The sequence below is a fragment of the Python bivittatus genome, unplaced genomic scaffold (genome assembly GCF_059951505.1).
Source record: "Python bivittatus isolate LINGU-HERP-01145 unplaced genomic scaffold, Pbiv_v1 ctg000700_np1212, whole genome shotgun sequence".
NCBI lineage: Eukaryota > Metazoa > Chordata > Lepidosauria > Squamata > Pythonidae > Python > Python bivittatus.
The window spans coordinates 32,934,520-32,946,856 of record NW_028277098.1 but is presented as its reverse complement, the minus strand read 5'-3'; the positions used below and the strand labels follow the sequence as shown (position 1 = coordinate 32,946,856).

The following is a 12,337-nucleotide window of genomic DNA, read 5'->3' as shown; positions in this document are numbered from 1 at the left end:
GATATGTGTAAACTATGGTTTTTGTGAGTTACAATAAGCATTAAGATGTTGTTTAAATTCTATGATGGAGATTAATAAGAAAAAGTAAAAAAATTCAAATGCATCAATTTGTATTATTTGTAGTGTGGCACTTTTTAAACTGCAAACTAGTTCAGCATTCTTACTGTGCTGATCCTTACAACCATTGCATGAGCTGACATAACATTATCCACATGTTACAGTCAGAAAAACTGAGGCTAAGCACAATGGCATTGGAGCCAGACAATTAATTTCTTACATCTAAGCCCAGCTGTGCCATATCTTCCTAACAGGGGAGACAAGGGGGGTATCCTTAACAGTTTCAATCAGCTGAGCTAAATTTAAATGCTTCAATTTTTCCATAAAATAAATGCTGCTTTATATTATTATAAGGAAAGTTAAGAAAGCTGCTGCAATTCTGCTTTTGTAGTAAGTTTCCCATTATGCTTACAAATACATATGATGGGCATTCACACACTACGTATTTAACTGTATGCTAAATTATTTTAGGTATCTACAGATGAAAAGGGTGAAATGACCCCAGCTGAGATTAACTTGGTTTGCATATCATGCAAAACCATGATTAAATAAACATTTATCTGCATTCAGAAAAACTGAATTCCCATCTTAGAACTTAATGGCAGTGTTCTTACAAGGTACAGTGGAATTTGTTTAGCTTTAGCTTAGCTCAGCATGTGAACTCAGCTAACTGTGGTTTATTCATCATACCATGGTTATTCAACTCATGCCTTAGTTCAATGTATAAACTGAGTCTATAGACTGAGAATCATCTGACCCATGCTGAATTGGTAAAAAAAATTAATTAGAGCTAGATCCTGCTTTAGGACCTTCATATCTGGACTGCTGGGATCTGGATGATCACTTGATGGCAGCAAAGAGAGTTTTTGTGTATCCTGTGGGTATACTTTGGGTCCCATCGGTCAAGCAGCGTTATCTAGAGGGACCCAGGAGGCGTGCCTTCTTTGTCACAGTGCCTGCCCTCTTGAAGAGGTCCCTCTAGAGATCTAGATGGCTTTCCCCAAGGCATTCAGGAAGCTATTAAAGACCTGGCTATTCTCTTAGGCTTTGGGCAGGGTGATGGTTGAGGCCCTGCTGTATGGGTCAGTTTGGTTTGCTGTATATGTTTGTCTGTGGGCTGCTTGTAATCTCTCTTTTGTCTTTTCTAATTTTTTTAATTGTAAGCCACCCAGAGCTGCTGTAAATTGGGTAGGCTATAAATTGCATATATAAGTAAGTAAGTAAGTTTTTGCATCCCATATATGGTAGCCTTATCTTTCCAACTCAAGGCACTGATGTATTTACTGTACTTATGGGACAATGCATTCTAGCAAGACTTCTGATGGTTTACAACATGATTCCATTCTTTAAATTATTAGAAGATTTTTAAAAAGCTATGGTTTATATATAGCTTTGTGTGTTTGTCTTGTAAAGGTAAAACTGAAAACGGACATTTTTGCATACATTTCTTGCTGGACTACAGAAAGCAATCATGACTGATATCGCACAGAAGACAGAGGTATGTATGAGATCTAAAACAAAAGTACTTATAATGAATGTTGGTGTTTTTCTATAATCTGAAAATAGTATAAAGAGGCATAAATTATAATTTACAACATTACTTGGAGATAATGACATGTTTATGCAGACAGATTTATTTAAAATTAAAATATGTTTTAACTAGGTTTTTTGAAAAATTGATGCCTTACTAGTATACAATTTGTCCACAAAAATATTAATATTTAATTTTAGTTCAGTTCTTAATCTGTATTATATTATTATTAACAAGCCTGAATGCTGTGTTCAAAGGCATTTTGTTGATTTAGAGAAAATATGTAAGCCAAGATGCTGGAATTATGGAATGTTTTGCCAAAATATGAAACTGAAGGATAGTTGCTGAATGCAGTAAGAGTATATATGATGGAAGTAAAGTATGCATGAGAATATATGGAATCCTTAATAAATGGTTCAGCACTGAGCCGGGGAAAAACAAACGTATCTTGCCTGGGTTTAGTGTGTTTATAGACAAAGGTATAAGGAATGCTTGTGGTAACTTTACAGGTGTGTTGACTGGGGCCCATGAATGTGTGTATACTTCTATATGAAGTCAGCCTTGTGTTGGCTGTGAATTTGAATGATTTGCAATGAATATTAGACTATATGATACAACAAAGAATTGATCTAATGATCATTGAAGACTAAGACAGTTGGATTTGATAGGGAAGATTGAATGAATAATTGCAAGTTATACATAAATGGTAAAAAACTAGAGCAAGCCAATCAGTTAATGGACCTTGGCAGAATGTTTGGAAAATGGATGAAAAGGTACAAATGCTGGTAAAAAGTTAGTGGGTAGTGTGAGGTCTGTGTGAGGAATGAATGTTTGCTGAAAGTTGGATCGACATGAGATCCTCTAAAAGAGAGAGATGAGAAGTTTACAGAATTGAAGGCAGTGTATGAAGCAGCGTATGGAAGTGGTGGAAGCAAGCATGGTTTGGAAGGCTAGAGCCCTATGGAGAAATATAGGAAACAATGTTGGTAAAACTAGTTTTAGGCAACTTTCCTTTTTTTTTTTTTTTAATCTGACATCTTTAATTTCTTTCGCCCACTATTTCTTACTGCTTGTCTTTCATTTGCATGTTGCTTCCATAAAAATGGAATAGCTAGATATAGTATGCATCTATCTATCTAACACACTGTGCAATGTATCTTCATCTGCTTCTATCACCTTTTCCTGATCTTTGCCTTTTCTACATCTTCACTAAGATTCTGCTTTCTTCATCTAAACCTGTACAAAAGTCCTATGTGCCCAAACTTCGAAAAGGTGATGTAAAGGATAAATTTGAAGCCATGCAGAAATCAAGGGAAGAAAGAAATCAGCGACGAACAAAAGAAGAAAAGCAAAGAAGAAAGGAACAATATATTAGAGAGAAAGAATGGAACAGGCGAAAGCAGGAGGTCATTTCCTTTGCAATTATTTGTTTCTGTTGCTTTTATTTCATTTATACTACAATACTGGTATAGAAAATATATTTGAATGTTATATAAATATGTACCAGAGTTTTTAAGACTGTCCACATTAATATCTTTGATCCATTATTCAGATGAAAGAACTTCTTGCTTCTGATGATGAAGAAGAAAAGTCTTCTAAAGTAGAGAAAGCCTATGTTCCAAAACTGATAGGTAAGAGAAATTTGAATTCAACAAGGTTCTTGACCTCCATTATCAATGCTTTAGTATCGTGCTGTACACTGCCTAAAACATTCTGCTTCTGCAGTATCCTATTACCAGTGTTGAAATAAAAACCTACTGTCCATTTGTTTAATGTGTATATTATTATTAATATATTAATGTGTGTATTACTATATAATATATTAATAATATACTATTTTGGATGGATAGATACATACAGTCAGGTCCAGAAATATTGGGACATCGACATAATTCTAACATTTTTGGCTCTATACACCACCACAATGGATTTGGAATGAAACAAACACAATGTGCGTTAACTGCAGACTGTCAGCTTTAATTTGAGGGTATGTACATCCAACTCAGGTGAACGGTGTAGGAATTACAACAGTTTGCATATGTGCCTCCCACTTGTTAAGGGACCAAAAGTAATGGGACAATTGGCTTCTCAGCTGTTCCATGGCCAGGTGTGTGATATTCCCTCAGTACCCCAATTACAATGTGCAGATAAAAGGCCCAGAGTTCATTTCAAGTGTGCTATTTGCATTTGGAATCTGTTGCTGTCAACTCTCAAGATGAGATCCAAAGAGCTGTCACTATCAGTGAAGCAAGCCATCATTAGGCTGAAGAAACAAAACAAACCCATCAGAGAGATAGCAAGAACATTAGGCGTGCCAAAACAACTGTTTGAAACATTCTCAAAAAGAAGGAATGGACCGGTGAGCTCAGCAACACCAAAAGACCCGGGAGACAACGGAAAACAACTGTGGTGGATGACCGAAGAATTCGTTCCCTGGTGAAGAAAACACCCTTCACAACAGTTGGCCAGATCAAGAACACTCTCCAGGAGGTAGGTGTATGTGTGTCAAAGTCAACAATCAAAAGAAGACTTCACCAGAGTGAATACAGAGGGTTCACCACAAGATGTAAACCATTGGTGAGCCTCAAAAACAGGAAGGCCAGATTAGAGTTTGCCAAACGACATCTAAAAAAGCCTTCACAGTTCTGGAACAACATCCTATGGACAGATGAGACCAAGATCAACTTGTACCAGAGTGATGGAAAGAGAAGAGTATGGAGAAGGAAAGGAACTGCTCATGATCCTAAGCATACCACCTCATCAGTGAAGCATGGTGGTGGTAGTGTCATGGCGTGGGCATGTATGGCTGCCAATGGAACTGGTTCTCTTGTATTTATTGATGATGTGACTGCTGACAAAAGCAGCAGGATGAATTCTGCAGTGTTTCGGGCAATATTATCTGCTCACATTCAGCCAAATGCTGCAGAACTCATTGGACGGCGCTTCACAGTACAGATGGACAATGACCCAAAGCATACTGCAAAAGCAACCAAAGAGTTTTTGAAGGGACAGAAGTGGAATGTTATGCAATGGCCAAGTCAATCACCTGACCTGAATCCCATTGAGCATGCATTTCACTTGCTGAAGACAAAACTGAAGGGAAAATGCCCCAAGAACAAGCAGGAACTGAAGACAGTTGCAGTAGAGGCCTGGCAGAGCATCACCAGGGATGAAACCCAGCGTCTGGTGATGTCTATGCGTTCCAGACTTCAGGCTGTGATTGACTGCAACGGATTTGCAACCAAGTATTAAAAAGGGAAAGTTTGATTTATGATTATTATTCTGTCCCATTACTTTTGGTCCCTTAACAAGTGGGAGGTACATATGCAAACTGTTGTAATTCCTACACCGTTCACCTGAGTTGGATGTACATACCCTCAAATTAAAGCTGACAGTCTGCAGTTAACACACATTGTGTTTGTTTCATTCCAAATCCATTGTGGTGGTGTATAGAGCCAAAGATGTTAGAATTGTGTCGATGTCCCAATATTTCTGGACCTGACTGTAGATAGATAGCTAATGGCAAGTTAGTCTTGCCATAGCTGCCTTTTTAGGACTAAAAGTAATGAGTGACTCAAGGTCATCCAGATGGCTTCCTTTCCTAATTCAGGATTAGAACTCATAGTCCCTTGGCTTCTGATCCAGTGCTTCTAACTACTGTACCACTCTGGAGCCTGGAGGGTGTGTTTTTCAAGGCATTTGATTAATGTAGCAGGCACAGAATGTTGCAACTTCCCGGCTGACAAGAACAAGATATAGATAGTCCTCGCTGAACAACAATAATTGGGACTGGAATTTCTGTTGCTAAGCAATGCGGTCATAAAGTGTGACATCACGTGATTGCATTGCTTAGTGACGGCAATCCTGGCAGTCACTGTTGCCATTGTTAAGCAAGAATCGCAGGTTATTAAGCAAGGACCTCCTTGCAACTTCTTGCTGGATTCCAACAACCAGAGTCAGTGGGGGAGCCGCTGTTGCAGGAAGTTGCAAGTCCCAGGCGGTTCGCAAGCAGGCTGGCAGGCAGGTAAGCAGCTGCTGCCGGGTGGGGGAGGTTGCGTGGGTGGCTGCAGTGGTGCCTGCGAGTGATTTCAGGTCCGGGGTGGCTGCTGCTGGGTGGGGGAGAGTGCGCAGGTGGATGGAGCGACATGCACAAGCAATTTCAGGCCGAGGGGTGTCTGGTGCTGAGTGGGTGAGGGTGTCTGGGTGGTTGCAGCAGCACGCCTGAGCATTTTCGGGCCCAGGGCAGCTGCTGCTGGGTGGGGGAGACTTGCCTGAGAGATTTGCGACCTTCAGTGCTGGTTTCCCCATTGACTTTGTTTGTGAGAAGCCAGCAGGAAAGGTTGCAAATGGTGATTGTGTGACTGTGGGGCACTGCAACCATCTTAAGTGCAAGCTGGTTGCCAAGCACCCAGATCATGATCATGTGACCGCAGGGGTGGTGCAACAGCTGGAACTTCGAGTAACTTCGAACAATCGCTGAACAAGTGGTCAGTAAGAGAGGACCACCTGTACAGCATATTTTGCTCTAGTCCAACTCCACTGGTTGCCTACATGTTTCAAGACCAATTCAAAGTGTTGATGTTTAAAACTCTCCACAATTTGGCATCTATGTATCTCTAGAAACTACCACCTCATAGCTCTCAGGTGGTTTCCAATAATAAAATCAGTTAAGAAAGCCCAAACATGCCTATTCTGCAATCCTTTGCAGATTTGTTACTCCAACTCAAACTCACAATAGCCTGATCTTAATTGTGAGATTAATTTGTAGATGTAAGCTGCAGAGTCTCGATAACTACTTCATTGCAGCAAAGAGATACATCTTTTTGCTTCCATCCAGTAATTGTTGCCCAGATCTGAAGCTCTGGCGAAATGCTTCCCCTCCTCTTTCTGCTTAAAAAAATCCCCACCACAATCCCTTGAGTGTACAGTTTAAGAAGAAATTGCCCTTGGTGCTAAATAAATCTTAGTTTCAACCCCTGGGCCAGCTTGGGGTATAATCTTGGGGTATGGATTATGCTTTTCTTCTCCCTGCATGTGGTAGTCCCAACCTGGATCAGATCATGGTGTACTTTCACTGCAGATGACACATAATCAGTTTGAAAAAAATGGGCTATTTAGTTAGTCACATTTTAAATAACATGTAGCTTGCTCCTAAGTTTTATGGTTTTGTAAGTAATTTTTATTCTAGGCATTGTACTTTTTTCTTTAAGATTTGGATTATTGCTTTACTGCTTCAAATGCCACTTTTTAGGTAGCTCAGAAAATTAGAAAATATTAATAATTATATATATTTTATACATGAATTTCTTCAGAAAATAGCACCAGAAGTGAATTGGAAGCATTCAGTTTTTGTTCTGTGTGTTCATAGGAACTGTCAAAGGAAAATTTGCAGAAATGGAAAAGCAGAGGCAAGAAGAAGAAAAGAAAAGGATGGAAGAGGAGAGGCAGCGAAGAATTGAACAAGATATGATAGAGAAAAGAAAAATTCAGAGGGAACTGGCAAAAAAAGCTCAAGAGGTATGCTTATTGAGCTTGGTAAAACATGCTCCATATGTAAAAATAGCCATGCAATTTTAAATAAGGACAGTAGTATTCAGTCGTAGTTTCAAAGTGAAAACTAGGACATTTAATGCATCATGTTGTATATGAAACATTTTTAAAAATATCAGTGTTGCACTGTATATGTGTATAAATATTTTTAGCACTTAGTTATAATGTGGTCTCTTTCCCTATCCATATGTCTTGGAATCCAGAAAACAAATGGTTAAAATAGTAACTTTTTAATATTTTAAGTTGTTGACAAATTACCAATAGAAGAGAATATATATACAGTAGGTCAGGGTTGAACTGTGGAATCCTTGGTGCTCTCTGAGCTTGGTTGTTTGCTTGCAGACATTTCATTACCTGACTAAGTAACATCAACAATGCTGACAAATTACTTTTGTTGATCTGATATTCCTGCAATTTTTTTCTAGTTAGATAGATTTGATATCCTTTTTGCCAATAGAATAGTTCATTTTCAGAAGGGACTGAACTCCTATGGAAGTTCTTTCAGAAAGAAGAGGGTGGAATTAAATTTCACCCAGTCCAGCTGCAACTCCTAGTGCTGTTCTAGGGTATCCCCAATCTGTTGAAGATTTTTTTTTTCAGAGATCACAGACTCTTCCATAAGTTCTTCTAGCTGGATAGCCCTATTAGTAGAACTCCACTCAGAAATAGACTTAATCCAAGCCAAAAAGTAAAGTTAATCAAGCTGAACTTGAATCACTACTTACCTACAGTTTCAGTAGGGTTAGGCTTCTGCGTGAGGATGGGGGAGTTGATTCTTTTAGCTTTTTCATTGGATTTTTATAGCATTTGTGAATTCAGCATATTATAGCTGTGGTCTTCCTATAGAGTAGCAATTGGGTAATACATTGTACCTAATATTAAACTGGTAAATGTCTTTTTGAGATCTTGGTCCTAGGATCAGGCTGTTAATGCTATTATGTTCTCAACAGAATGCCAAATATGATTGATTAGTAGAAACATAAACCTGGTAATTAATGTTACCAACTGTATACCTCTCAACATAAGATATAGCACTTAATACTATTAGAGACAGAAAATATCAGTATTATTAAGCAAAATGTTTAAAATTGAATGTTGGAAGAACAAAAGCAAGGTTTCTCAGTATTGAAAATTACCAGTGAGAGACATATTACTCTAAAGTATAATGTGGTTTTAGTTTTGCATTACTGAATACAGCTGATTATGGCTTATTCAATAAACCATAGTTAAACATGATTGAATGCAAACGTGAATCCAGACGTTATGAAAAATGATGTAAGATTTTTTGGTTTCCTTTGAACAAAAAAGAACCATGCTTTCTGTTGGCATACAGACATTAAGAGGCAAAACAATAGTATGAATGAAAATTGTATTTAGAGTATCTCTGCAAATTATTATTAAAGTCATTTTGAATTTAAAAATTAACAACTCGTCAGTTTAAAAACAGTTCTGAGGTTGAGGTTTTGTACTAAAATTTCTTTAAAAAACATGGGATAAAATATACCAAAATGATTACAGTTGTTGTAACCTAATGTTTATATTGAGAATGATGATTGTATCTGGGGTCATATGTAATGGCTAGACATGAAATAGCATTAGATATTTCAGTATCCCTTATCAGGATGAAAATTCTGTCATATTGGTGCAGTAAGTCATTTTCAGGTTACCTGTATAATATGTGCATTGAATATTTCTTACAAATAATTTGTTTAGCTGTATAATTGTATAATTAGAGGCTACTAAGCAGCCATGGAAATGCTCCAACTATATGCAGTTTTAACAAGCAACCCTTCATGCTTCTGGTAACAGCATTGCTAAGGATGCAGTTACTGTGTAAAACTGGGAGGACACTGCATTAAATTTAAATTGTTTGGACTTGTGAGAAATGCTGCTATAGTTTTTTGGAAGAACTTTTTCATGAATTTGTGTATACGCTGTAACAAAGTTTCTATTCTTGGTATGTACTTGTTTTATAGTGTACGTTGTGTTCATTGTTGTAGAGTAGACCATAACTAAATTTAATAGTTTTTAATATCATTACTATACATATAATGATGCTGTACAGATAATGATGCTAATGAGCAGTTGTATAATTCAGTAGTAGTTTTATGAGAATAGCACATAGTTGTTGCTAATTAAAACCTAGGATAGTTCATTTTTAAGAGAGAGGTCATATGAGGATGGTTTTACATTAATTGATAAAATTAATGTGAACTAATTATGCTAAACTAATTAACAGAAAAGAGTAGATGAATATAATAGTATTAAAACGTAAATCCAAAATTAATAGTAATACAGATTAAAACAAAACAAAAAAAAGGCCAAGAAAATTAGGTTATAAATAAAACAATTCCAAAAAAATTGACCATATTGCTTAAAAGTTTTCTTTTTCCTCTTTGCCTGAGTCAGAGAATTAATTCAAATGTTGACAAAGAACACGTATCAACAGTCCATTGCCAAAATCATATAAAATCAGACAAATCAGTGTAGAATGATCATTCTTTTAGTAAGCCTTCACGTCCCCCAAATTCATAATTCTTAATGTCTTAAGAGATTCTAAATTCTGGTGATATAGCCAAGAATGTCATCAAGATTCATCTTTAATGCACAGCACATAGTCATTGCCAGTGAAATCACATATTAATTTCTTTAGGGAAAAATACTTTGGTTATTTAAATCTACCACAATCAAAAAAGATACACAGCGGGTTACAATACATTAGGATGAAGAACAGATTGTCAATAAGAGAACAAAACCAAATCCAACTCATTTTACATGTGGCCCAGTTTAGATGATATGCATGTATCTGTGTCCATATCTGAGCTCATACTACAGCATTGAAACTGACTTGACTTGCTGGTGGAGTCCAAACAAAATGCAGAACAGTATATAAGAAGGGTTTTAAAAAATAGGCTAGGACCTGGCTAGATATTAATTTCCAAAGGAAAATCCGCACTGAGAAAACAAATTAACTGGGATATACAGTGGAACCTCAGTTTACAAACTTAATTCGTTCCGTGACACTGGTCGCACCCCGAATTGGTCGCAACCCGAAGGAAATTTCCCCATAAGGTTCAATGTAATTATCGTTAATCTGTTCTGGCGTGGAGGACAGGGAGGCAGCTATTGCTTGGAGGGAGAGTCCCCCTCCCTACGACCACGTGTCGGGCGGAAAATGGCTGCGGACCACGTGTCAGGGGCGGAAAAATGGCCGCGGACCACGTCAGGGGCGGAAAATGGCCACAGACCACGTGTCAGGGGTGGAAAAATGGCCGTGGACCATGTGTCAGGGGCAGAAAAATGGCTGCGGACCACATGTCGGGTAGAAAATGGCCGCGGGCCACGTGTCAGAGGTGGAAAAATGGCCGTGGACCGTGTCACGGGAGGGAAAATGGCCATGTATCCTGTTCGTACCCCGAGGCGGAGTTCGCAAACCGAGGTAAATTTTTGCGGCTGGAGCTGGTCGTAACCCGAAAAGTTCGTTAACAGAGGCATTCGTAACCCGAGGTTCCACTGTATTGTAGATGTGTGAACAAAAAAATTCCTGATTTATGAGGGATTTTCACATCACAGGGACAGGAAGAACAGGGATTATTCTTTGCAATAAACATAACGCAGTTCACTCATTATCAAGTTTCTGCAGTGTGTGATTTTCAAAGTCCAGCAGCTATTATGAAAATTAATCAGGGCCACCATCCCAGGGCACTGCAGCAAACTCACAAGGGCATCCTGGCACACAGAGAATCGCTAGGGGTGCCATGAATCAAGAAAGTTTGGGAACCTCTGCATCAGGGACTTGCTAGTCTTTTTGCTACTTGCCTAGGACCAAAAATGATGGGCCCATAGTCCAAAGCTGGTGGACTCTGTTCAGCTTGGTAGGTCACAAGCTGTTCCATTTTCTGTTTTATGGAAGTAAGGGAAATGAAGATATTCTTGTTGAGTTTTCTCTGAAAGCATGAGTTATATACAAATTGATAAAAGAAATAACTAAATAAACATATATCAAGTGTATTTATTGAAAGCAGAAGTGCATTTTACTAGCACTTTTCAGTGTCACATTTTGAAAATTGCTGTATCGGATTACAGAATATTTTATGTTTTTTGAAAGGGGAAGGGAAAAGAACAAAAGTAACATTATTATGTAAAATTCTTATTTAATAGATTGATGAACAGTTAAACAATTCGGGAACTGAATCGGCATCGGAGGTAATCAGATTTCTTTACAATGCAACATTCACCTATTTCTGAATCACTGTAATTACCATAATAATGGCTATGTTCAAAAGTACTCTGGGTCAGGTAAAATTTTGGGAAAGACACAAGATCACAATTGATAACACAGTGTTTTCAAGCTAGGATAAATATAACTTCTGGCCTGATTTTGTTTCAGCTTTATAAAATGATCTTTATTGGTTCTCTGTCATTAGTTGATAATATTTGCATATTGTTTTACCAAATCTGTTTTCTGATATTATCTTCTTTATATCTTCTTTCTGACTGAATTTTGCCTTGTGGTTTAGCTATATGTGGGGCAGCTTTTTGACACTAAGTGCCATACAGATTGTTGGACCAGGTGTAGTACACACATTTATTCATGTACATCTCATATTAAGCTAAGTTTTACTGTGGCTTGTTGAATGAGTCACATTTAGCTATGTCACATATTGAACTAGGCCATAATGGGTTCAAGTTCAAAATGTCTGATTCAATCAATACACTAAGCTAAAATTAAGCAAACATGACTTTAGGTGATCTCTCATTCATTTATATATCCACCTTTCACTAACTGGGTTCACACTCAATATTATAACGTGGTTTGCTGGGTTTTGACATAGCAAATTGTATGAAGCCAACCACTGTGGTTTGTAAATCATGCTTATCCCTCATAATAATGTGTGAACCCAACCAATTCTAGCTTCTTTAACAAACTATAGCAAATAATGGCTAAGTACAGTATATGATCCCAGCCACACACATATGTACCACTCTACTTTATAGACAGATCATTTCTCTAAACATAAGATGGATGAATGACTGAACTGTGGTCAGTGAAAAGCAATAATGGACTTAATGCATGTACTAATGTGATACTGTTAGTCACATTATAAAGGATTAGAGTGTTATTCTTTAGATAACACTATCTTGATTCTAGCATTAGCTGGAATATACATATTTATTTATCATATTTATATAGCTGCC

At 37.6% G+C, this 12,337-nt stretch overlaps 1 protein-coding gene across 5 annotated transcripts in view; it reads left to right on the top strand.

Moving 5' to 3' along the window:
• NEXN (nexilin F-actin binding protein) overlaps positions 1-12,337 on the top strand; it is a 37,306-nt gene that overhangs the window by 12,040 nt on the left and 12,929 nt on the right. For 4 of the 5 annotated variants that reach the window (XM_007423814.4, XM_007423813.4, XM_007423816.4 and 1 more), the window contains exons 2-6: positions 1,471-1,555; positions 2,803-2,994; positions 3,141-3,219; positions 6,957-7,105; positions 11,300-11,344. In XM_007423814.4, coding sequence (XP_007423876.1) covers positions 1,529-1,555; positions 2,803-2,994; positions 3,141-3,219; positions 6,957-7,105; positions 11,300-11,344 — 492 coding nt within the window. In that variant the 5' untranslated portion in view covers positions 1,471-1,528. The remainder of the gene's footprint in view (positions 1-1,470; positions 1,556-2,802; positions 2,995-3,140; positions 3,220-6,956; positions 7,106-11,299; positions 11,345-12,337) is intronic. The other variant, XM_007423817.4, reaches the window with a different exon arrangement.